Source organism: Spermophilus citellus, assembly GCF_964194105.1.
Source record: "Spermophilus citellus genome assembly, chromosome: 8".
Classification (NCBI taxonomy): domain Eukaryota; kingdom Metazoa; phylum Chordata; class Mammalia; order Rodentia; family Sciuridae; genus Spermophilus; species Spermophilus citellus.
In genome coordinates, this window is record NC_138189.1 from 98,698,426 (window position 1) to 98,724,180 (window position 25,755).

At 39.8% G+C, this 25,755-nt stretch overlaps 1 protein-coding gene and 1 long non-coding RNA gene across 3 annotated transcripts in view; one reads left to right on the forward strand and one right to left on the reverse strand.

The window, feature by feature from the left end:
- The window catches only part of LEF1 (lymphoid enhancer binding factor 1), a 117,332-nt gene that overhangs the window by 66,613 nt on the left and 24,964 nt on the right, over positions 1-25,755 (forward strand). For both annotated transcript variants that reach the window (XM_081304930.1, XM_081304929.1), the window contains exons 4-8: positions 11,463-11,595; positions 17,209-17,299; positions 18,936-19,019; positions 21,259-21,381; positions 22,283-22,445. In XM_081304930.1, coding sequence (XP_081161056.1) covers positions 11,463-11,595; positions 17,209-17,299; positions 18,936-19,019; positions 21,259-21,381; positions 22,283-22,445 — 594 coding nt within the window. The remainder of the gene's footprint in view (positions 1-11,462; positions 11,596-17,208; positions 17,300-18,935; positions 19,020-21,258; positions 21,382-22,282; positions 22,446-25,755) is intronic.
- The window catches only part of LOC308655109, a 45,846-nt gene continuing 20,850 nt past the window's right edge, over positions 760-25,755 (reverse strand). The window contains exons 2-3 of the long non-coding RNA XR_014023389.1: positions 6,906-7,312; positions 760-1,264 (exon numbers count right to left, since the gene is read on the reverse strand). This is a non-coding gene — a long non-coding RNA (uncharacterized lncRNA). The remainder of the gene's footprint in view (positions 1,265-6,905; positions 7,313-25,755) is intronic.

The window sequence follows — 25,755 nt, forward strand, 5'->3', positions numbered from 1 at the left end:
TATATAACTGCTCTACAACACACCACTTATTCATAAGGGTGATTCTAACCTGTTATAAAACACTGATATCATTTAGTAATTTTTTTCACAACATAAAATGAATATTTTTGAGTTTCATTACTGCTTATTATATAAATATTTGGTTTTAAACTTACTGACTTGGCCCTCGGAATGCGTTATTGAAACTCAACTTGGAGTGCCAGTTCTCCCACTTTTTTGATTTTAAGTTTCTTTATACTTAAAAGTTTTCTTTTCCATAAAAGGAATCGTTGTATAAAAGGTCATATACTGGAGGGAAGTGATATTGGTCAAAATTATACATGACATATTTTGTGCATGTACGAGTATGTAACAACAACTCTAATCATTATGTATGCCTGTAATATACCAATAAAAAAATGTGAGGGGAAAAGGGTTATATACCTACTTTTTATTTTAATCAAATTGGAGTTTAGGAGAGAAAGGGAGCAGTCCTACTCATACATTTTTAAACTTTAAGAATAATTTTCTGAGAGGTATAAAATTCAAGTCACAAATCCATGATGTTTATAATTTAAAATTTTCTCATAGCTACACCAAAAAAGTAAAGACAGCGGCTGGGGCTGTAGCTCAGTGGTAGAGCGCTTGCCTAGCACGTGTGAGGCCCTGGGTTTAATCTCAGCACCACAGAAAGATAAATAAATAAAATAAAGGTATTGTGTCCATCTACAACTAAAAAAAAATAAAAAAATAAAAAAAAGTAAAGACAAATGGGTAACATTAGTTTTAATAATAATTTTATTTCATATACTATATCAAAATATGATCTCAGCATTTAACCAGTATAAAACATATTGAAATATTTTACATTCTTTTCATACTGTTTGAAATCCAGTGTTTTGCACCTACAGCACATCCGAATCTGGACTATCGACATTAAGGGCTCAAGCTGCCATATGGGACAGTGCAAGTCTATCGAAGAGCTATACGGTGTGTGTGTGTGTGTGTGTGTGGTGTGTGTGTGTGTCTGTGTGTGTGTGTGTATGTATGTATGTATGTAAATGTCACATTTATACATTGATGGAAAATAATTTGAATTTCCCAATGAACTTCAGCTCACAATTATTTATACTTTTAGCTCTAATCTTACTGATAAGGGTTGAACCCAAAATAGTTTATTTGTTGTATTTTTCCTTTTCAATTTCTGAAAGGCTCTTCAGCAACTCCTTCAGCAAAATGAGGGCTCCCAAAGACTTGATGTTACTCTTTTCACTTACTGGAACACCTAGTTTTAAGCAAAGAATATTTTACACATAACAGCACTTGTTAAAATCAGAAAGGCTTAGCGGAACAAAATTGGCATGTAAGCATTCCCAGTACTGTTCTGTAAATGCTTCACATTGATCTTAAAAATTAATTTTATTTAAACTAAAATAGGCAAATGCTTTTCACAACTACTTCACGTCAAGGGGGAAGGGTCCCTTTTCAATACGAAATAATTAGGTGTAAGTCTGTTGGCTTCGGCTCCATGGAATTTCGCACCATCTCTCTGCAGTCTGAGGATATAAACATGAACCGGCACTCCCCATCTGGGTAGCTGTGGGACTTCTCTGACCTTGACCCTCTGCAGACTTCAGCTAGCTCTCCCGCCCCAGGGGATCTTAAGTCCATCTCTCAAGCCCCAAACATTCTTCCTTTCCTGCTGTACATTGCTAGTGCCTTAAGATATCTTCCACCTCTGAAACTGGGTAATAGAAACTGGTAATGTGGTGGCTGCAGGATGACCCTGTCTCAAGTGTGCCATCCCTGGACAGTGGAGGGAGTCCCCCTACCCCACTTTGAAACCTGTATTCAGACCAGCACCAGGATACCTGGGTGGGTCTATTCAGGATTGATGGCTGCTGAGCTTCAGACTTTGCTCCAACTCCTTCCCCCATCTCTAAGCAGTGCCCTTCCCCTCTGGTTCTAGAGCCTGTGGAGTTGCCTCCAATTCCATTCTTTCCTGATGCCTCATCATGAAGCCTTATCTCTGGACTATAGAAGAAACTGGTCTGCTGCCCTTGCTCTGGGCACTCTTGTGACAGACGAAGAAGGCACTTGCCCCTGACTCCTCACCCACCCTCACACCCACTGATCCACACAAATACTGCTTTCACCAATTGACTGAAGTGGATCTTACATAAGTTACACAGTGATTGGTAAAAGCTCTGCCCTTTTGGAACAGGGCAGCAGTTCTTAGGGATCATGGACCACTAAGTGCTCTGCCCTCCCCAGTACACACCGTAGCCCCTCAAGCCAGTCCATCGATGTGCGATTGTGTTTGTGGATCTATACACAGCTTTCTCAGATTTTCAGTGTCTGTAATCCAGAAAGTGTTGTGACCCTTTGGACTCTGCCTGCTGTCACTTCTACTGTAAAATGCTTACACATCTGTGCCTGGTGGAGCCCCTGTGCTCCTCAGCCAGCCCAGGCAGGCCTCTCTCCTGCTTATTGCCTTCTCGGAACCTGGCAAGCCTTTCTCTCACCAATGTACCCTCCCTTATTCCACCTCCACTAGGCGCTGCATCACCTTTCTTGTAACATTTTACCACGGGGGTGTGCAGTACCTCACAGATCTGTTTTGGTTCATTTTTTGGCTTGTTTATCTTGAATGACTCCAGTTCCTTCTCTTAGTTTTCAAAGACAGTCTTTAACAATGAAAACCAAATGGAGTGCATAGGGATTCGGGGTGTGCTGAAGGTGTTTTGAAATCAGTTGGGTGATAAGTATTGCAACTTTACACGATTAGGTGTCATTTTGTTTTTTTCTTTTCCTCTATTCTTTCCTCAGCTTTTGACCTTGACCCAATCTCTGTACTTAGAGTCCAGTTACTGAAAACAGTGGGTTCCCTTTTGGCTCCCAGAAGGAATTGTTCCCCATTGTTATCATTTCTTTTCAGAAGTTCACTGTGTAAAGCTCAAGTGTTCAGAATTACACAGATCTGTAGCTGATGCATGTTCTCCCTTTGACAGTCCAGCCTAGGTAACCTTGGTAAGACAAGCTTTCTGAGCCCCAGTTTCTTTATTTGAAAATGGGGAAATAAATTTGGTCACAGATTTGTCGTTCATTGTTTCTAGAATAGTCGATATTCAGCAAATGTCCCTCCTTTGTTTTTTTCACTCTCCCGTCACGTCTTGGTCCTCTCTCTTGCTCTAATTATCTTCCCTTGGTTTATTTCCCTTCTCGCATCTTTATTTCATAGAACACTTGGGGCATTATTATTAGTGACTAACAAATGGTAAAGCAATTATAGAGCTCTTTAGTTACCCAAAAAGGCCAGATAATTAAGTTAAAATAAAGCTTAAGGTTCTCATGATTTTTAATAGAATAATTGTACTTAAAATAATTATTATCTGAAAACTTTTCTAAAAAGGCAAATGATTGTCCAAACTTTGAATTATTGATTGTTAATGTTCAAAAGCAAACTCTTTCAAAATTTTCTTCAAAATAAGTTTACTTTGCTCCTCATCTCCACTGAATGATTGCCCTCTGAAGTTTCTTAAGCCCTGCCCCTGAGGTTTTGTGGACCTTTGCTTCCACATGATTCTCCCTGGTCTCCCTGATGTGGGAGGAGGAAAGGGCACAGTGTGCTAAATTTGGGGTCCTTCCCTCTGAACTGAAGCTCTGTTGGGTATGAGTCTGCACACAGGATGTTACAGCCTTGGGGAAAGAAAAGACAACACAAAACGAGCCAGACTCAGAACCTTATAGGGCAATCAGAATAATAAATCTTACCCGCAGAGGAGTCTTTGGTGATAACTTTTTGTCAAGGAGAGAAAAAAATGGGCGAGTGAAATGTCTTATCTTTGTTTTAACAGATGAGAGTAGCCTTGCAGTATCATGAGCCCCTCCCTCCGCCTCCCCTACTCTCACCTTTGACAGAGGAAAATGGATCATTAGGTGGGCCTGGGACAGTCACATGAGCCCTTCAAAAGCAGAGTGCTTTCTCTCCTGACATAGACGAGGAAGTCAGAGGTTCCCATCGCAGGAAGATTCCACAGGCCACTGGTGGCTTAAGGTGGAAGGGACTGCTTGTCATGCACTGTGGGTGCCCCCCACCCAACAGCCAGCAACAAAATGGGAACAAACACAGGAACGGAACCCAACCAGTCAGGACCTGGATTTGGGCCTTGTGACAGGTACGCTGAGCAGGGAGCTGGTCACGCTGTGCCAGAATCCTGCCCAGTTGAAGCTGTCAATGAACTGGGATGCGTTAAGCTCCTAAATTTGCAGTGAGTTTTTCATGCAGTAAAAGAAAATGCCATCACTCCCTACTTTTAATATAAGGCTATGAATTCCTTTAAAAGCAGCTGGCTTCCTAGTGTTAAAACTTATTCAGACAGTGAGTCATAAGAGATAGGTATTGAATGTCTCTGCTTTGCCAGGACCTGTATTAGATGCTGGGGACAAGTCACCAAGTTAAAATCTCCATCCAGTGAGAGAAAACAGATGCACAAATAGCAACAAGACGATATGGTAAATGCATAAAGAGTCCTGGCCTGGAGCCTGTAAGGACAGAGAAGATTATGGCTGACTTTACCTTAGGGAACTGAAGTAAGGCGTCTTAGTGCCAACGGGTAAAAATCCACATTTCCAGCTATTGAATGTCAAGAATACATTTGAAAAAAATATTCAACATTGCACAAAAGAATATAACACTATGATTCTGTACTAAGCTAAATGAATCAAAGTTTTAAAACACTTTAATTATCATGTAAATGGATGTGGTATATATGCTTATTTTTATTTATCTTTAAGGTTTATCTTATTTATACATTCAGTGTCCTAGCAAATAAGAGCAAAAAGAAATGATAGATTACTGTATCATGCAACCATTCTGTATCTGTAACCCATACATCAGTTTCTCTCCGAAGTCAACTGAAAAAATTCTTTTCACTTATTTGGCTGGGATCATCCATAATCAACAGCTATTTTATATATTATTACTTTGCTATAAGGGAGCAGTTCTCAAAGTGTGGTTTAGACCCCTAAGTTCCAGAGGCTCCCTAACTTAATGTGTGTCTTAGAGATGAGTGATGTTAAATGATTAGAGTATAATAATTCATCTGCAGGCCCTCTTTCCCCGGTCTCCTTTATCCATTCTATCAGTATTTATTGAGCACATATTATATGGCAAGACCTGAGTTACGTGTTTTATTTGTATTACTCATTAATATTAATTCTCATTTTAATCCTGTGAGTATTCTATCCATGTGACAAATGAAGAAACTAAGGTCCTAAAAAAGTAAGTGGATTACATAAGGTTAGCAACTAAGTAGCATTTGGATGTTTAGGATTTGAACTCTTGGCCTTGGTGCTATGTATTTGAGTATTAAACTCTTTATTATTGGTGGTGTCTTCGACTTGACAGCCAAAGGATACCAGAGCTGTGTATTTGGTGGACTTGGGTTCACAACCTGTCTCTGCTACTTAACATCCTATGTAAACCTACATAAATTACTTAACCAGTCAGAACCTCTGTGTTCTCTATAAAACAAAACTCACAATGCCTAACTTAGGGGTGGTTTCATGATTAGCTGATGTAATGTGTAGAATCATCGCCTTGTAGAGAACTAAGAGGAGTGGGCACTCTGTGGTTTCTTGTTTGAAAGCTGCTCTCCAGCAGTCTGTTTGGAGTCCTGCTGGTGACATCAGTCTTCTCCAAGTGGTCAGTTGTTTCTGTCTAGCTATTTCATTATAGTTGCGTCCATGACAGGCCACACTTAGCTGGCAGGATGGTTTGGAACAGAGGTGGAGAGAGAAGCTAGGGACCACAGTGTGGACAGTACGAGAGGGGCCTTGGTGTCAAACCAACACAAGCACAGCCCATCTGCCCACTAATGATTACTTCGTTCTGTGTTCAAAGGGCCTCGGCCTCCTCATCTATAAACATGGGGTAGTAATACCCACTGTGAAGGCGGGCCAGAGCTCATATGAAAGCACTGCTGTGATGACTGGCACTTACCAGGTGCCCAGTCAATATTAATTCCTTCCCCTGTGACTGGTCCTTCCGCTCCTAGGAGGACATGGTATTTGTAAGTTGCTATTGAAGGTCTGTCGACCATCCCTTTGCTCCGAATTCGGGCCCTGTGAATGTTGGAACCTTTAGAGCCCAAGGCTTCCTCATTACCTGGAAATACCTGCAGCATCCTACCCAGGGGTGCTCTCAGATTTGAAAGCCATGTCACACCTGAACCAGGTGTTCAGATTTGGTGGATGTGAGTAAATATTTCCAGTATTGAATGTTATTTTTGAGGTTAGTGGATGCAAACGTAAGGACATCCTTTTGGATAATGTAATTCTGCCCGTCTGTGTGAGAAGGCTTCAGAAAGGCTCTCAGAAGGGAAGGGAAAGGGACATTACATGGTTTATTTTATGAAGACCAGACATCTTCATATTTTAATAAAAAGCAAAATGCTATCAGAATGGTTGAGGCCAGATGAAATTCCTCATCTCAGTTAGTGGGCAGAGTGTTAAATTCCCATGTATTCGGTTACTCCCAAGAGCACCATTGATAAAATGCACAGCCAATTGAAATGGAACTTGAGACCTTTATGCACAGCCAGATCCCGTGCTGTGGATTTAGCTCAAGTCTGGAGATGCAGTGGGGACTGGCTGTCAGGTCAGCAGGCTTCTCCCCCAGGTCTTCTATTTACCAGCAGGCCCATGGCCTTAGCCAGGAGGGAGCTGAACCACTTCAGTCCTTCCCAGAACCACATCCTCAGAAGCTGACAACTTTCACGATACTTTGAGATCCTGCCAGTGGTGAGTGGGTCATTTCTGGGAACGCGGCTTTGGGGATAGTTCTCAGGATCCCTAAGTGGCACCCACTTCGTGTCCACAGGAGGTGTGGGTTTTATTGGCTGTGATGCCAAGGAGGTTCTTACCTGCAGGGACCAGCCTGGGTGGCAGCCAACCAAGCTCCTTGGAATGTTTTCTAGTCCCGGAGAAGAAGGCGGCTGTTGAGTCTCTGCAGTTTTGACCACTTATACTGAGGTGCCTCTTTGTCTGATGTGATTCCTGTGCCTGTGACAGAGACCACACACTTTCATAGATGTCACATACTATCAGGTATGGCCCAGATGGTCAACTCAGTGTCCAAGATTTTACAAACTTGGCTCTTCAAGGAGGCTGCGTGGTATGCTGGTAATTTAATTCGGCTCTAGAGGCAGACTTTGTGCATTTGAATCCTGGCTCTGCCACTCCTGAGCAACACGCCCTTAGGAAAGTTACTCAGCTTCTCTGCGCCTCATCTGGAAAAGGAGGATGGCAGTAGTACTTGCCTAGAAGGTAGCTGTAAAGATAAAATGTTTTGCATACAGTAAGCGCTTGGTCAGTATTCCTTGTTGTAATTATTGGGTGGTACATGGGTGCGATGGCCTAATGGCGAGTCTGTCAAGTTTGGGAAGGGATTTCAGTCATCCTACTAAATAGCCATGTGTGAGTGTTGAGTGTGAGCAAGAGAGTTGTCTTCCAGAGTCTATTCTTTTTATTTTCTCTCCTTTCCCAATACCTATTCTTTTCATCTGAACCTCCTTTGCTTATCCACCAGTCCCCTGCCCAGGAGCAAAGGGTGTGCAGTTAAAATTGCGCAACCACAGTTATCAGCCCAGCTCAGCCACTTGCTGCCATGTGAGCATAAACAGGTTACTGAACCTCGTTGAGCAGAAGTGGAGAATTTGGGATGACACAAAGCTGCTGACTGTCTCATAAAGGTGGAGTGATCATGCATTCTATTCACCTGGCATAATGAAACAAATTGGAAATACTTGGTGATTTTCCACTGGAAAGAAAGACTGACCTGACCATACCTTTGAGTGAAAAAGAATCCAGACAACTTTTACTGGTTTTCTCTCCACCCTCCCTTACAGGAGAGTGGGAAAAGCACCTTCTTAGGATGTGTGTGTTGGGTACCCAGCCCAGAGCAAGAGCTAAAAAGATTGAATTTCTCTACTGCTGGATTCCAGTGTGTTGGGCAACCTGGGGGCTCTGTTCCTGTGATACTTGCAGCACCCTACTTTACAGGAGTTGGGTAGTGAGTGTGCACTCTGACAAGTGCTGTCAGTTGTCCTGGCTTGACAACCCATTCCCTGGTGACCTCTCTTTCTCACCTTCCCATCTTACAGAATATGGAGCTTGGACTAACTGAGCTTTAGGTTTCTTACAGCCTTACCATGATATAAGGACATGGAATTAGACCCACTCTGTCTTTCCCATCACCCAGTTCATTTTATCCACAATACTTAATGCTTTCTGTTCAGTTTTTATTTTTTTACCCACCCCCTGCTGCCTGTCCCTACTTTGGGGCCCCTAGAAAGTAAGCTGCATGAGAATAGGGACCTTGTCTGGACTATTTTAGTTGCTTAATAAATATACGCATGCACATATAGACATGTAAGACTGCATTATAATGTAGCTAAATAAATTTGTCTACAGAGATTTAGGGAGTGGGTTGATTATTCTTCTCTATTCCCCACCTGAAAATATACCACATTCTTATTTGGAGATTTAAAGAATTGAATTAAGAATGGTTGTACTGTCTGTCTTAAAACTGAACCAAAGTAGCAGACCCAGAATTCTCACCTGTGTGTACATGTATTATCAAAGGACAGTTTTAACTCCTAAAATCAGAGCAAGCCCACAAGCTTAGGGCTGAGGACAGTTGACCATAATGGCACCGTGCCAAGTATCTGCAGCGTAGGTTGGAATCCACTTTGTTCCGTCTATATACATGGTAGAAATGGTCGGCAGGAGGCAAAATATAACCCTTAGAATTCTGCTCGCACATATTACTGAGATTTCATATTACTCTTATTATTTGGCCACAAAATGGGCGTAATACTTGTTGGCTTTAACATACCTACTAGTATTGCTTTCGCTATCCATCTTGCAAAATATAAGACAAGGCCAGAGCTTAAATTAAAATCCTCAGCTTCTTATCTCCTTCCCACAGGAAAGCAAATCTGTGTTGAAAACCGTAAAATTAAGAGGAGAGCAAGGATAGCATAATTTAGCAAAAATTCATGGCACCAGATTCTGAGCTATATGACTGGAGGGACAGGTCAGACATTAAGAAGATGCTGCCTGCTAATGCAGGTTCCTTAAGGTGGTGCTCTGGAAACAGGAGAGGCATTCAAAAAATACATACACCCTTCCAGAAGATTTCTGCAGTGCTTACTATGACCACCCTAAGAAAATATCTTTGTGAATTGTTTGGCAATTATTACCTCCCTTGAGACTTTCAGATGAGTCAAAGTGGTTATTCTAAACTGCAGTTGAAATGTATTCATTTTAGCATTTGGGTGTTGAGAATTTTTTTCTTCATTTGCAAAAGGGTTTATAATAATATCCTCATATCCCCACTCCCACCCTCCACCCACCTCCTCTAGCATTGTAAATTCCTTGTATTTAAGAGGCTCATTCTGTATATTTGGCAAACTACATCATTAACACTTGAAAAGCATTAAAAGGTCTTTTTAAACCTTTTTAAACATTTATATTCATAGATGTTTGTGTGCTGAGGTGTGTAGAGAAAAACTGTGCGGCTTTGATAATGGCGCTCTATTTAATAAATGCCAGTGGCTATATAAGCTATGCAGGTTTTGCCATTAGACAGAAGCTGATAATTATAGAGAAAATCTAGTATGGAAATTATACCACTGTCCAAAAACATGCGATTTTTTTTCCCCTTTACCTCTCCCCCCCCACACACAAGTTTCTTTTGGACTGAGGTTGTAATGATAGGGTGTAAAGAAAATTAAGTATTGCTTGGATGATTGTTCCTAATTTTCCTGAGGGTACTTCTTTTCCACTGGAACCACATACTTTTTACATCTAATTTGAAAAAACAAACAAAAACCCATCAAATTCAAAATGAGTGTGCACCTTCAGTGCAGCCACCATACACAGGTGTGCTTGGGTCTTTTAACCTTCTGGTATACACCTGTGTCATGGGCAATTCACGTTGTGTGCATTTCATGTTCTTCCTCAGTTTCTTTTTTTTTAAAACATGAATATTCGCTTTTGAAGAAACTGATTTCACATATATCTTAGACTATAGTACAGTAAAATCTCTAATTCAAACTAATCATGGTGAAGGCATGCCTGAACTAGTGAAATCATTATATTCGATTCCTCTTAAATCCGCATTACTCATTACAGCAGTGTTTCTAAATGGAGACTGTTCCTGAGACAGCTTTAATTACTAGATGGGTTTAAAGTCAGGGCCATCGTGCACGTGTTTATAACTGCTGCTTCTTTTCTTTGTGGGGAGGGGGGAGTTTCTCTTCTTTATTGTTTTTGAAGTTGACAGATAAATTTGTATGTATTTATCCTGTAGAACATGATGTTTTGACTATTACATTGTGGAATGGAAATATAGCTAATGTGTAAATTAGCTCACCAAGTTATTTTTATGGTGAGAACACTGAACATCCACTCTCAGCATTTTTCAAGAATGTACTATATTGTCATTAACTAGAGTTTCACTGAAATGATCCCCTAGTTAGGTTATAGGTGCTTAAGTCTGGTTTACATTATTGATTTACTTAGTTCTTTCTTGGAGGATGGAGGAGGGCTTCAACTTTGCAGACAGAACAGTCATAGATTCCAAATTGATGGAGTCCTAAGAGATAGTCTGAACCTTGAACATGTGTTATTGTTGTATAGTTTTGAGATTCCAAATTAAATTTAAAAATTTGTAAAGCACAAGATCTATGAAGTATGTTAAAATATAAAATGGCACCGACTTAAAAATGTACTTTCAAATTATATATTATTTAAATAAGGAGGAGTTTATCAGTACTTCTGGAAACTAGAGAAACAGAAGATAAACTGAGTAGAGGCTGAAGCGTGATGCACAGTGATGTCTGACAGAGCTGTAAGATGTGAAAAAATGGTGTCACGTGGTTCTTAAAGATGCACAACTACAGAATTATGAATTTATAAACTATAAATCTATATCTGTTGAGTTATTTAAAAATTTGCCCTTAAGATTGGCAACATTTATTCATTTATATGTTCATAAGAATTTTTTATTGCATGCTTTTTTCTTGTCAGACATATGTAATCAATAAAGAGCTTATAAAACATAACTTTTGTTCCATTAACTCTTTATTGACCTTAACCTTAGGATATAATCCAAAAGGGAGGATAAATATGTATAAACTAGGTTTCGTGGCATAGGGAATCAGTGGTCCACCTCAGTCTCTAAGGGCCCCTCTAAGCAGGTAACAGCATGGTCTCATGGTGGGATAGTTATGTACTCCAGGAGTTTTTAACATGGAAAACTGCAAAGAATCAAAGAGGTGACTTCAGTCAAGGTCTGCAGATGATTCTTGGGTTATACTGATGACTGGTTACTGTAATTGTGTGACATTTCCTTTGGGAGAGGAGATACGAGTTGGACATCCATATTAACGGTTGACCTTGTGGTTATTTTGCAGTCAAATAAAGTGCCCGTGGTGCAGCCGTCCCATGCGGTCCACCCGCTCACCCCCCTCATCACTTACAGCGACGAGCACTTTTCTCCAGGATCGCACCCGTCACACATCCCATCAGATGTCAGCTCCAAACAAGGTGAGAGCCCAGGCCTGCCCAGCCTCTTTGCTAATTGAGGAGTCAAAATTGCCTGAGTCTCAGTGGCCCTTTGCTCCAGGTCACTGGGTGGACCAAAGTACATTTGTAGAGAATAAGAATAATTTATTGGTTAGCAAGAATTTGTTGTTGCTTCTTTAATTTTTCAGTGTTAAGAAACAAGAAACACTTAGTAGGGTGATTTTCCACATGACAGCTGTGAAAATCTGAGAGTCACAATATAAACCAGTATGTCACACAAAAAGACTAAATGTTCAGTCATTATTTCAGCATGTCCCCCACCACTTTATCTTAGGGGTTATGTTCCATTCTCCTCTGGGTGCTCTATACAGTGGGTCACACTGAGCTGCAGAGTTAATGCCTTTTACATCACAGCTGAGCACTTATCACAAACTATGGCTGAAACTTTTGCAATTTGAGGCAGGATAACAAAATTAGTGCAGATTTCTTTTTTCTTCTTCAGAATATCTTGGACAGAAAGTTAGTTCTTACTGTAGATCACAGCAACCTCATGGTATGATTATTCTGATTTCCCTTAAGTGCAGAACTTTCACCTTTTCACTTGAAGGGGTTACTTTGTGGCTTTGTCTGAATTGTCAGCGTAACTTTTCTTTCCTTAAAAACTATTATTTTTTCACTTAAATATGTAAAATAAGTGTTATTTGAACACAGACACTGCAGTACCATGATGGTAGAGCATGATGGTAGATAGCTTCTAAGTGAGTAATTGGGTTAGTACAGCATGGTTATGGGACACAGGGATGATTTAAATCCCAGGCAGGGACAGTGGGAGAGTACAAAATTTCATCCTGGTGCACAGAACAGTGCTTAATTTAAAACCCATAACATTGTTTATTTCTGGAATTTCCTACTTAATATTTTTAGACTTTGGTTGACCATGCGTAACTGAAACCATAGAAAAGGAAACTGTGGCTGGGGGGTTGGGGGGACTACTATACAAGGTGTTAATGGTGATTTTTATTAAAAAGTAGAAAAAGGGAAAATTGGGAGATTTTCACTTCAAATATTTTTCTGAGCCTCTTGTGAATTTATTATTCAGCTATATTCCTATTATATTTTATCCTTTCTGTGTACTAGCACTAGCTTATAATCATAAATAAATCATCTATGGAAAGTCAAAGCAGCTGCATTCTGTTTGGCTCCCATACCAAACTCTGCTTCTGCTGCAGTTTCAGAAAAACAGACATGTTATAAGAGGTCTGAAAAATCAAAATGTCCAATTTTTACCCAGTGTGTACAGGTATGGTTGGGAGTGGGACTGAGCTGTGTTCTCCAGATCTTCTGGTCCCATTGTCTCAGGGCCAGCCTCGGAATGGCTTTGCTCTCAGGATAGCCTGTACCTCTTTCTGAGAGCACACACACAGTTGGACTTCAGCAGGGTATTTGAAGGTTCAAAATAAGTCCTTTAAAACCACTTGAAAACAGAATATGAAGGGGTAAAATTTTTCTCCACCTGCATTTCACCTATGTGTCCGCCCAGACTCTGCCCTGTTGTGGGCAACAACATTCAAAATGTGTAAAAAAGTATTCAGAAGCCAGTTGTCCTTTCTACCACTATTACTGTATCTAAATGAAACCCTTCACTTTCAGTTTCTCTGTCCTTAGACCACAACACTTAGTTGAAGACTTGTAACTGTTGCACTTGAACTGGAATAAAGAAGCCAGCTCCCAAAATCACCTGTGTGGACATTTCTAGGTCTGCCTGTTCCAATTCTCCTTCCCAGTCCTTTCTCCACCCTGCTTCCTTTTATTAACAGCTTCCAAGAATACAAACCTTCAAAAAGACAGGCCTGTGGGTCTATAGTGAGGAGGAGAATTAAGGGATTTTAGAAGGAAGGCTGACTTTGAGAGGGAAGATCAGTAATATGATCTTGGTCATGGTGAGTTGAAGTGTCTTTGAGATGTCTTTGGGGAGACTTGATGCAGGCAGGCAAATTTAAACATGTGGGTCACAACCTCAGGCCAGGGACTGAGTTGGAACATATACCTAGGAAGCATAAATATGTGGAGGACAGACCTAGATACAAAAGCTTCAACTAAGAACTAGCAAAAAGTATCTCACAGTGTGTTTTATTTCACTGTATTTATTTATTTAACAATTAAATAGTGCTTACTATGTCCTAGGTCCTGTTCAAAGCACTTTGAAACATTAACTTATTTAAGAGAATAACACGTCATGGTTTATTAGTTTTTCTCTCGAGAATTCTAAGACAGTTCACTTTTTTAAAAAAGACAGGTTTATGACTGGCTACTAATTACATTTATATTTTTCTCTTCTGTTTTCATCTCAACTGCCCTCCTATCTTGTTCTGCCTAATTGTAATTTATATCATTGCTTCTTAAACTTTTTTTTTTTTTCCTTAACAAACTGCAGACCTACAGAGAATGGACCAGAAGTTCTCTGCATAGTTTCTTTAGTCTTTGTTGTTTGAAAAATGTTGTGATTTTATTTTTCTTCCTTACACTCTTCGTTTTTATTTTAATATGAAGATCCTGTTTTTAATTACATGTTTGTCCTGGGCTTCATGTACCTCATCATCATGTACCTCTGGGGATATAAACTCTGGTTTGGGAAACATTCATTTACATGATATTGAGTTTATATAATCCCAAGCTCAGTAGGCCTCTTGGTTTCTTTCTTTCCTGCTGCCTCCCTTTTGGGTCTATTGTGTAGTTCAGCTGTTTAGAACATGATGGTACTGAGGCCCAGAGTTGCTGATCTCTTTGTTCAGAGTAGGCAAATCAACTTTTATCTAAGGGGGACTGGGGAACCCTAAAGAGTAGCATGTCCTTATTCTTACCCTAGCAGAGTTATTCAGTAACTATAAATGGTTTGTCTTTGATACCCATTCTCATTTGTAAAAAAAATAAAATAAGTTCAGTTTCATTTCCTATTGGAGACCACATTAGTTTCTGCCCTTTTCTCCTCCTCTCCCTCCCTTCCTTTGTGTATATGTAGGAAAGGGAAAGAAAGTTCATACCACTTATTTGTCTAACTCGTAGTCAAGTATGGTTGAAATGTTAAAAGGAAAGAGCTTTTTACAAAATACTACTTATATCTATGTGTTATCCATTTTATCCTTATATATAACAACAGTCACTCACATAGCATTTTTACTTGTGCTGGGCACTGTGCTGCAGGACCTGTGTTAATGCATTTATCCTTTACAACAACCTCTCTACTGTTATTATTTGAGTATTCAAAAACAAATAACTTCCTCAAACACGTGTAGCCAGTGACTGGCATATCTACACAGTCTGACTCCAGAATTATTTTATTTACATTTATATAGAAGTTATTTATAAAAGCTTAAAAATCTTTAAGGCTCTGCTGAGTGTATCCTTCAACGCACATAGTGAGTGTTCCGTGAATACTAGTTGAGCAAATGACAGAACTATATCTTCGATTGCAGGGCAGTTGGAGGAGAGGCATAAGGCATACACTTGTAGGAATCTTTTGGGAATAGGATCTTAGTGGGACCACAAGCCATTTAGAAGACCCAGGTTTATTTATGAGCTAAGCCACATCATGTACCTACTTATAAAAATTGAGAAGATTTCCTGGCAGTGGGACATTTGAAAGATGAGTATGACTTCAATAGACAGGGTCAACTTACCATATGAGAGACCTGAAATGCTGCAGGTGCTACATAAAGAGTGGTTCGTTCCTCCTTCCTTCCAGCAACAAACCAAATCCAACTAGTTTGTATTTCTGTTCTGCTGAATCATTTTTGCATAGAACCCAAGCAGAGTTGGAGTATAGACTCATGTGGAAACCCAAGTGATTGCAAGCAGCTTACCTCTTCGCGTCCTTGTGACAGTCAGAAGCCCAGCACAACACCTACTTTATATGAACCCAAACATGAACAGTGGCTTAGCCCCCTAAGACCTTAATTCTACTGCAAAATAATAGTGTTGAAGTATATCATTTAAGACTTCAAGCATTGATTTCCAAGTTACTGTAATAAAATACTCAGATTCCAACTAAGTTTCTAATGTTCTATTGAGTTGGTCTAGCTATGTTGTTTTTTCTTTTGTTTTTTCAAACCTGAGCAGTCTCCCTGCAGAGGTTTGGGGATTTCTGGATCTCAGAATGGGAAAAGCAGCAAGTGAAAAAACTTCCCCAGTGATCCTGAGGCATCATGAAGCACCACAGCAGGCTCTTTTAGAACCACCCTGCCACCCCCACCCCAAACTTCCCAGACTTAAAGAAAGAAATGTCAGGGTATAAAATTTGGGGTCCACTGGGATCAAAAGGATCAGTATTTCTAGCAAAAATATATTGTTTATAAAAGGGAGATTTGAGATAACACTTGTAAAAACAGCAAAACGTGAGCTGATCTCATGTAAGCACTCTGTTGAGAGAAATGAAGACCTTTCTCCTCCCTACCTACTTTCTGTAAGAATGGAGAGAGAGTTTGTTCTAACTTCAAAGTCAAATTAACATAAACTTTGAAGGCGGCACTTCTTAAGTCATTGCCATATATTCAAGGCCTTCAGTTTCTTTCAAGATCCAAATGAAATTCATAGGCATCCTAAGTAGTAAAAAAAAAAAAAAAAAAAAAAAGGCAGAATATTTAAAGAGCATCTTCATGCTGTTCACCTGATTTTACATATCAGCCAGTATATTTACAGTTGCCTGGTGTTGAAGCTTGAAATACATGTTTATACTATGACATGACCTTTTAAAGCTATGATTAGCTGTGTGAAGCAACTTAAATGGCTCTCTTCAGAATCACTGCACCCAAATATATTAAACTTTACATTTTACGCATTTGTCTTGTCCTGTCTGAATTTTTTCTTTTTTTATGTACCTAAGGTCAGGTACAAACAAAGGGATGTCATTTGGGACCAGGATTAGGTGTAATCGCTAGGTGGTTTGCACAGCCCTAGGACAGTGTGTTCCAGGGAGTGTGAGTGTGAGAAACAGTTTGGTGGCACTCTCCTTTTCTGTGGAATACAACTAATCCAGAACAGCCTGACCTTGGAGCGCAGAGGACTCAACTTGATGAAGAGCTTAGAGGGAGCTGAAGTGGCAGACAGAGACCAAATGAATCATATCAAGTGTGACCATTATGGGGCTGAAGATGATTCCTAATTAATCTCTGATCCTCTGAGGTATCACATTCCCCAAATCTGTGTGTCCATAAGGGAACCAGTGAAAATATGAAAGTGGCAATTTACCTAATCCTTGAGCCCATGGCAGGCCATCTACTTGTGAAGGGCGTCATTTTTCATTCTACACAAAAACAATTGCCTGCCATTTTCTTAAGCAAAGTGAAATAATGAGGGCAAAATAAATTATTTAAAAGTCTCTTTGGATGACTGCTTTCCTGGCAGCACATTTATTCCTTTAGGAATTCAAGACATACTGAATCTGGAGAAATGTTGAAATTGTGTTGAAATCTGGAGAAAAGTTCAGAAGCTGACTTGCATTCATTGGCTCTGATTAATAAATGCTGTTTCTAGATCATAAGTATTAATGGCATAAAACTTCTTAATGCTTTCTGTTGCTCTTCTGGTCACGTGCGCCGTGAGTCTGAAAATGACACCTCTGTGTTGTCCTGTTCCCAGGCATGTCCAGACACCCGCCAGCTCCTGACATCCCCACCTTCTACCCACTGTCTCCGGGTGGTGTTGGCCAGATCACCCCACCTCTTGGCTGGTAAGATCCTCCCTGCAACCTTCAGCCAGTCTTTGAACACATCTTCTCCCACTTTTCATTCACGGAAATTAGCTTTGTGAATGGGAACATTTGTGGAGTTGAGGAAATTTACAACAAGCAAGGTGCTAACTTTATTTCATTTCAATTTAAAAGATTAAAAAACGTGCAGACTTTGAAAGGAATTGAATCGGCTTGCTAATATGTGTAGAAAATGACTGTGTAGCAATTGCTTTGAAGCTTACAGTTTTATGGATTCAGTTTGTGGCTTTGGGCATTTGCTATGCCTATATAAAGTTAGTTCTTAAGTGTGGCTTTCTAGTTTTTTCTTTTTCTTTTTCTTAATGAACAACTTGTCTTTTTGAAACATGAATTTAGACACTGAGTATCCACCTTTGCTTCTAATTTGGCAAGTGGCACTAAGTAGAGAGAAATTCAACAAAATAAAAACATCTTTTGAATGTTAATAAAATAAACATCCAACTTCAGTTCAGAGGAACAAAACCTAAATTGGGGGCTTTTATTTTGTTTAGATTCCCAATACTAATGCTCTTTCTTTTGTGGTATTAATTTCTTAAAACATTCTTACTGCTCCCTTCAGATATTTTAGACCATAAAGGTAAAGGGAAATGTATTGAGGGAAGAAAGGTGTGTGACATCGACTATCTTGATGACTTTCTCCTTAGCACACAGGTTTCCCTCCCATCCTAAGCCCTCTCAGCCTTCCCTCCTCCCTCCGTGGGAACAGTGCTGCAGCTTTAGCAGAGGTTTCTCTCCTTTCTCCATCAGCCTGCTGTCACCACAACCATGTCCTATGGCCTCTGTCTTCCTGCCTGGACATGCTGACATTCTCTCTTCTTTACCAAGAGAGGGCCACCCTGCCAAGGAAGTGTCATCTTGCTTGCTCTCGCCCTTCCTCCCTATCTCTCTTTAGTATTGAACCTTTTGGTCAATAACTCCTTCTAATTGATGATATGTATGCTTCTAAGCCTAGATCAGCTGTTCCGAACTTACCTACTTAGGGCAATAATCCTGTGCCAAGTGGCATCACTGGCAGCTGGAAATAAAGACTGTGTAAATGAAAAGTGTGAGATTCAGGAAGAACACAGGGACAGATGGACTTCTTAGGGTGGATCTTTTATTTCTTGACTTTAACACTGGTATTCAAAGGGGAAATGGTGCAGTGTTTCTGGAATGTTTATTCACTTTTATTAAAATAAAAAATATGATGTCCTCCTTTATTCCCTTCTTTGGAATTCTCAAAGATTCTGATAAAAAAAATCATTAAACTGCTTCTCTGAAGGGATTTTTTTTATTTCACCATTCTCTGGGTCATGTTATATTCAATAAGCATTTATTAAGTTCCTATTTTGTTCCAAGCATTAACCGGGCTGGGAGAGGGGAAGTGATAAAAGAATAATTGACTGGCTGGTTTGCAGTTGAGGAAGGGAGACTTCTCTTCAGGGCAGAGGGTGTTTTGATTGGGTGGAGGGCCAGGAAGGGGAAGCATCCGAAGAAATCCCGTGGTTTGTAATCCTCCCACAAGACTCATTTGAATACTCCCTCCTCCCCTCACCAAAGCTCCTGCTGGTTGGTAACTGGTTTTTTGTCATTGACGGGCTCCTTTCTTCGACCTCAGGCAAGGTCAGCCTGTATACCCGGTCTCGGGTGGATTCAGGCAGCCCTACCCGTCCTCACTGTCAGTCGACACTTCCATGTCCAGGTAGGTGGAGGTGGAGGCAGTCGCTCTTCTCGTGCTTGCATCCTGTGCCCTGCTTGCCTCTGGGTCGCCGGGTAGGAGGGTGCGTGTCTGTGCAGTGTGCCTGGCTCCCACACTAGGTGTCTGGGCCACCCAAGGTAGGAGCCACAGGCCATGCCCAGCAGGACCAGCCACACTGGGGAATACTGCCCCCTAAAGAGTTCATGGCCACCTCCCTGAGATGAGAAATGTCCCCAGAGTGGACATGAAAAGAGCCTATTTGATGCAAAATATGCTGGGGGTGGGGTAAGGGAGGAGGACAAAAACTAGTTTGGTCTAAGTTTTATTTGCTTCCTTTGAGGAGAGTTGTATCCATTTAATATGGTGGTGTTCGAAAATGCCCCGATAACCAAGAAGAGCCTTCCTGGACCAAGGCTGTTGGGACAGACAGGACAGCGCTCCCAGGCTGTCCAGCCATCCAGGGTGTGCGTCCTAGTGTGTGAATCAGGCCCTGAGTGGACATGTTAGTGCAAGCAAAGCTCTGTGAGATCTGCCGTGCCACACTTGAGGCTGCTCTGTGTAATGCTTTTGCTTCTGGAAAGGATGGCTTCTGTGCCCTGTGCTTGATATACACACCTGTGGTGTATCATCTGTGTGTTCCACGTGGCTTTTTCAAGGGAGCTAGCATTATCATGCTGGAAGCCAAACTATTAACTGGTTGTGAATCTGTCTGGCTTTTTTTTTTTTTGTATGGGTACGAAATTTGCAGTTTCTTTGGTGAATTTCAGCTTTAAATATATGTGTGTGGGTGTTATATGTATACATATTTCATATATATATATGTATACATGTATATATATTAATCAGTAAATTATAAATTTAGCTGGCTGGTCTGGGGGAATGGAGTTAATATTTCTCCCCCTAAAGTACATTTTTACATTTTTTAACACTATTTGATGACAGGGTTTTCTTACAGGCAAATAACCAGTATTGTATATTTTTGTAAAAAGTACAGATATTGGTCAAATATTTGCAATTTTATCATGCCTCCTTAATATTTAAAAAAATATTTTTGGAATACCGCAATTCAAGCAGAGTTCCTTTTTTCTTTTCCAGATGAAGAATTAATTTTATCAGCTACAATGAAAGACCTGAGAACATTGTTTTTATGGAATCTAATGTGTACTTTAAAACAGTTTGGAAAGTAAAAAATTCTAAAACATCCAAATTTATTCAAAGTGCTTGCTCAGAGTACTTTACTTTATTTTTCTGGCATGGCAGTTTCCCTCCTTTGTGTTGGATGATGGTGGTTACTTTAAGACTTTTTTTTTTTTTTAATGCCATGAAAATGTACTCAGGAGAAAGCCTTTACAGGTGTAGTTTTTACCGTGATACAGAACTGTGTCCTTACTTTTAATTAAATTCTTTCCCTTAATATTTTTCAGTTTTCAATAAAGTTAGATCTCCCAAACATAATTTAATTTCTGCATAGAAGATAATTTTGGATGATAGTAATGGAAACCTTATTAAATAGGGTACAGAAAAAAGTTTTCCTGTCCTTTTCACAGTTGTGTCCTCTGATAGTAATATGAGAAACTCTTCATGTGATGATTTGCTTAAGAATGTAGGCAGAGATTTTTTAAAAATGTGATGTATTTAGCTTAATTTAAATGGCATTTAAAAATTAAATCTTAATAAAGTGTCATATTTCTAATAATTTCTGTTACTGAAATTCTTATTTGAAATGGGAAAAACAGTAGCATGCATTGGACATAACTTTCGAATGTTCATATGTGAATACCCAGCCAGCATATAGCTCCACATCATCATGTACAACCACAAGAATGGGAAGTTATTCTCCATGTATGTATGATTCAAAAATACATTCTATTGTCATGTATAACTAAAAAAGAACAAATAAAAAACAACAGAATGAAAAAAGAAAAATTCTTATTTGAAAATTGCTTTGCAAGAAAAACGATTTACTTTTTTCCTTATCAAATGGCTTACTGCCCTCCCAAGAAAAATGTCACATTCTGCTATTAGTTTAAAAAAGTTACAGAAAATAGTAATATTTTCCATGTGAATTCAGGAAGAAAAAAATAATTATCAGCCCACTTTAATAATTATATTTAACATTCCTGTGCATAAAGATGTATTTCGCCATGTAGCCCGTTACAGTTGGTGGAATGTTGTGAAGTTCCATCTAGCTTGGCTACAGCAGCCAGCCATAACATACTCTTCTTCTTTTCCCTTCTTTTAGGTTTTCCCATCATATGATTCCTGGTCCTCCCGGTCCCCACACAACTGGCATCCCTCATCCAGCCATTGTAACACCTCAGGTCAAACAGGAGCATCCCCACACTGACAGTGACCTAATGCACGTGTAAGTAGGCTTCTGGGCTCACCTGTGGATGAGCCTCTGAACACTCGCTCCCTCTCTGTTGCTGAGGCCTTACAAGATCATGGAGACTTCCCCAGAATGGAGGGACATTCAGAACACAGGCGTGAAGAATCCTGAGCTGCTCAGCCACTCACCCACCAGTGAAGTAGAGGGAAGGGTTGAATGGACTTTCTTCTGGAAATCCAGTGACCCTGACTGCAGACCCTGAGAGTATAGAATTCAAGGGGAAAGCTGCCAAGCCCAAGAGGCCCTGCTGCTCCGCGGTTGTGCACATTGTCAGAGCAGGCCTGAATTACTTTCCCCTGGAGACGTTAGAAATCTCCATTCTGTGCTTCTGAATCTTCTTTTAGGGTCTGCAGAGGAGCTGGTGCTAGTGGCAGGCAGTGTGTGATATTCCACAAAGCCCCTTAGATGTATTCAAAGGCAACATGTATTTGTTTGGAAGTAGGGTCAGAAGCTTTGATTAGCTTCTCAAAGTGGTCCTTAGCCTACCCACAAAAGGAAAGATCACCTGAATGTGAGTTCAGCTTCTGAGGTGATAGAGGAATGGAGCCTCAGGTCCCTGAGTGGAGCACCTTCACAATTCCAAGTCCATTACCATTTGTGTTGTTCAATACATCTACTTCAGAAGGTCCTTATTCACAAAGAGTCACTAAGTGGATAAAGAGCTCCATAGTTTGGTCGTTTGCTACTCAGTGTTGCATCAAATGAGCCAAGGCTGTTGTTCCAAGTGGATGGTGCACTGGTGTTGCTGGGGGTGGGGGTGGGGGATCCCCAGCCTGAGCTGAGCAGTGGGAACAGATGCTCTGCTTCTCTCCTCCTCTCTCGTCTTCCTTATTCCTTCTACCTTCTTCCTCTACTCACCACCACAACCACCTTTCAGGAAGCCTCAGCATGAACAGAGAAAGGAGCAGGAGCCAAAAAGACCTCACATTAAGAAGCCTCTGAATGCTTTTATGTTATACATGAAAGAAATGAGAGCGAATGTCGTAGCTGAGTGTACCTTAAAGGAAAGTGCAGCTATCAACCAGATCCTCGGCAGAAGGGTAAGTGGCAGGATGGTATATAAATGTGTATGGTGACCATGGAATGGCTTCATAGAATCGGCCCCAATTTAGTTACATATCAGGTAGTCACAGAGTGTATTTGTATAATGAGTAGGCATTTCAGGAAGTGATAACATTTGGGAGGATTTAGTGATATAATGTGGTGTAAATAACTTAGAGGGTACTTGGCACGCAGGAAACTTCCTGGAACGGATAACTGTTTTTACTGTCATTCTTTAAACAAATATTTATTGAGTGTCTTTATGTGCCAGGCATGATGCTTGGCATTAAGTAACAGTTGCTGAATAAAATAGATACAGTCCTTGCCTTTCTGGAGCATAAAGTTTTGTGACAAAGATATAGACATTGGACAAGTAGTCACTTAATAAGTCTATAACTCAAATTGTGATAAATACTGTAAGTATTATTGGCAAGATTCTGTGAGAAAGAACAGCAGGCACTAGGGAAAGCCCCTCTGAGAAAATCATATTTAATCTGAAACCTGAGAGATGAGTAGCAGTTAGTGGAAATGGGGGGATTCCCCTGCTGGAGCAGCATGTGTGCCAAGTGGCAGGGGACAGATAGCTCAAGCCCTTGGAGGGAGCAGCAGCAGGACCCATGGGAGACTAGGCCCACAGAATGGCCACTCCTTCCTAGACAGAAGCAGATCCATTCTACTGTGAGGATTTAAATGGGAGAATTTATGTGAACCTGTTTCTAGAAAGATTGTTCTCTGATTCTTAAAGTGCTAATGTGTCAGGTTTCCAGATTTCTTCTTTGCTTTTCATTCCTTTTTCCACCCAGGGTATGCTATTTTTCTTAGCCCTCATTCTGTTATGAATGAGCCCGTAGATTATAACTAGGCTAGATGCTCTAACATCCTTTAGCCAATACTAGCCAAAAGACTTGGCAGCCCTTCCAAGTAACCTTTTGCAGGATTGAAAGTTTTTAACGGTGTCTGAAGAACAGTGGAACAAATTTGAATTTATCTAACTCAAATTACATTTCACTATATATACATTATAATTTTAGAAACATTTCATCTTAATTTGTTGATGCTCTTTATGTAAGTGTGGTAGCTTCTTAATTTATGACTCCTATGTGTTTGTTTTCACAACTTTTCAAGAAATCGATGATTAATCGAACATCCAGGTCAGGAGAGTCTATCCACCCTTGTGAAGCAGAGAGGATCACATGTTAGCCTTTGTTGATGATAATTTTTACTGGATGTGTCCAAACTTATCACATTTGAGCATTCATAAAAGAATGTTGAGGAGACTAGCAGTGCATGTGAACAGGAGGGAAGCAAGTTTCTTGCATTATCGATTCCCACTGAATAACCTTAAAATGCAACTATTTCCAATCTGCCAGGCTCCAGGGTTTCCGGGGTAGGGCGCAGTGGTAGATTATAGTTCCTTTGGTGTCCTGGGTGAATGTCCTATTTCCCTATGGAATCTTAAACACTAAAGACAATAATTGTGATGGTTTCCCAAGCCAGTTCATAGCAAATGAGCATTTCCCCATCATCTTTGAAGAACTCCGCCTTAAAAGCCTAAAGGCCGAGGACCATTTTCCCTCTTTTTTAAAAGAAGAAACCAGAGGAAAAGAAGGATTAACATTTTTATTTCAGCTCGTGTAATGCTCAGATTTTTATTTTTTTCTTCTTTGAGTTAAAGGACCCCTGTCCCTCTAGTAAGAATTATTTTCCTGCTCAAGAGAATAAGTAAGGATATAATCTGGAGGTATGCTTCCTATTTTTAATGCACATTTCCAAAAATTGCTACTTTCTCAGCTCCCTGAACGATCCCCAGACCCAAGCATTATATCTGAAGGGATGGTTGTCATTTGGACTTTCTCTGTATTTGATTTGGACACCTGTTTCTATTTATAGGCCTCTGAGCTCTTTGATTAAGATCAGGTTTTCTATTCTTCCATAACTCCCCTCTGGCAGGGCCGTTCTTGCTAGCTCTTTAAAGTCCTGGCTTTAAAATCATGAAGTTTTACACTGGGGTGATTGGAATTCTTAAAAGTGATCTGAAATCCATCTCAGAATATTTTATCTTTGGGTTTTTAAAAAATCCATCTTTACGATATCTCTAAGAAATGTTTATTCATATGAATTAACCAGAGTTCTCCTAATTCATGTTATAAATAAAAATTGGACAACTATTATCTTAAAATAAATTATTACTTCTCAGACCTTTCAAGCTATTACAGAAAGTCCATTTGTCACACATTTATTATCAGAATTCTGTGTGACTTAAAATTAAATGAGTGTTTTTCCCCACAACTTGGTCAAACTTGGACAATTTTTTGATCTTTAAAAATACTTCATATTTTTCAGTAAACAGAGTAAAAGAAACATTTTTAGTCAACTGTGTTTCAGAAATTCTTGTAAGGAAAGACCATCTTTCTAATCTGTGCTGGACTTTATTTTCAATGCAGAACTTCAACACCTTTTTTTTTTTTTTTTTTTTTTTTTGATACTGAAGATAGAACCCGGGATACTTAACCACTGACCCATATCCTAGGCCTTTTTTATATTTTATTTAGAGACAGGGTATCACTGAGTTGCTAAGTGCCTGTCTAATTTGCTGAGGCTGGCTTTGAACTTGCGATCCTTCAGCCTCAGCCTCCTGGCACTGAGATTCCAGGCATGTGCCACTGCACTTGGCTCAACAGCATTTTTTTTTTAATATTTATTTTTTAGGTGTAGATGGACACAACACAATGCCTTTATTTTTATGTGGTGCTGAGGATCAACAGCATTTTATTTCCCACTTTTTGTCTGGTAAATTATCTTTTATTTGTGAGCAGGTTTTGTGCAATAGAAATATCAGGAAGCTAAAAACAATTTAAAACGCAGACAGATAGGTTAGTTTGTGCCCTGCTGCTTTCTCCTATGTTTTATAATTTGGGGTCTTTTGGTCAACCTGAATTTCCTGCTTTAACTGAAAAATAGCTGATTGTTTGGGTAGAAGACCCAACCTCAGTATGTATTTTGGGCGTTGATTTTTATTTACAATCCCAGGTTTCTTCAGTGAGTTATAAAGCTACCATAAGTTATATAAAACTCTATTACTATATTGCAGTAATAAATGATGTTGGTATGTAGGGAAATAATATTCATCAAATGAATGAATCAATTTAAAATGGAAGACTTCTTTCTTGTCTTTTCCCCCCTTTTTGGTGACACTTTGTGTCTTATTAGATCACATTTATTTAGTGAGAGAGCTAATGGTATAAATACCAATGATCAGTGCTTTCTCAAAAAAAAAAATCAAAGATGATCTTTTTTATTGTGTCCAGT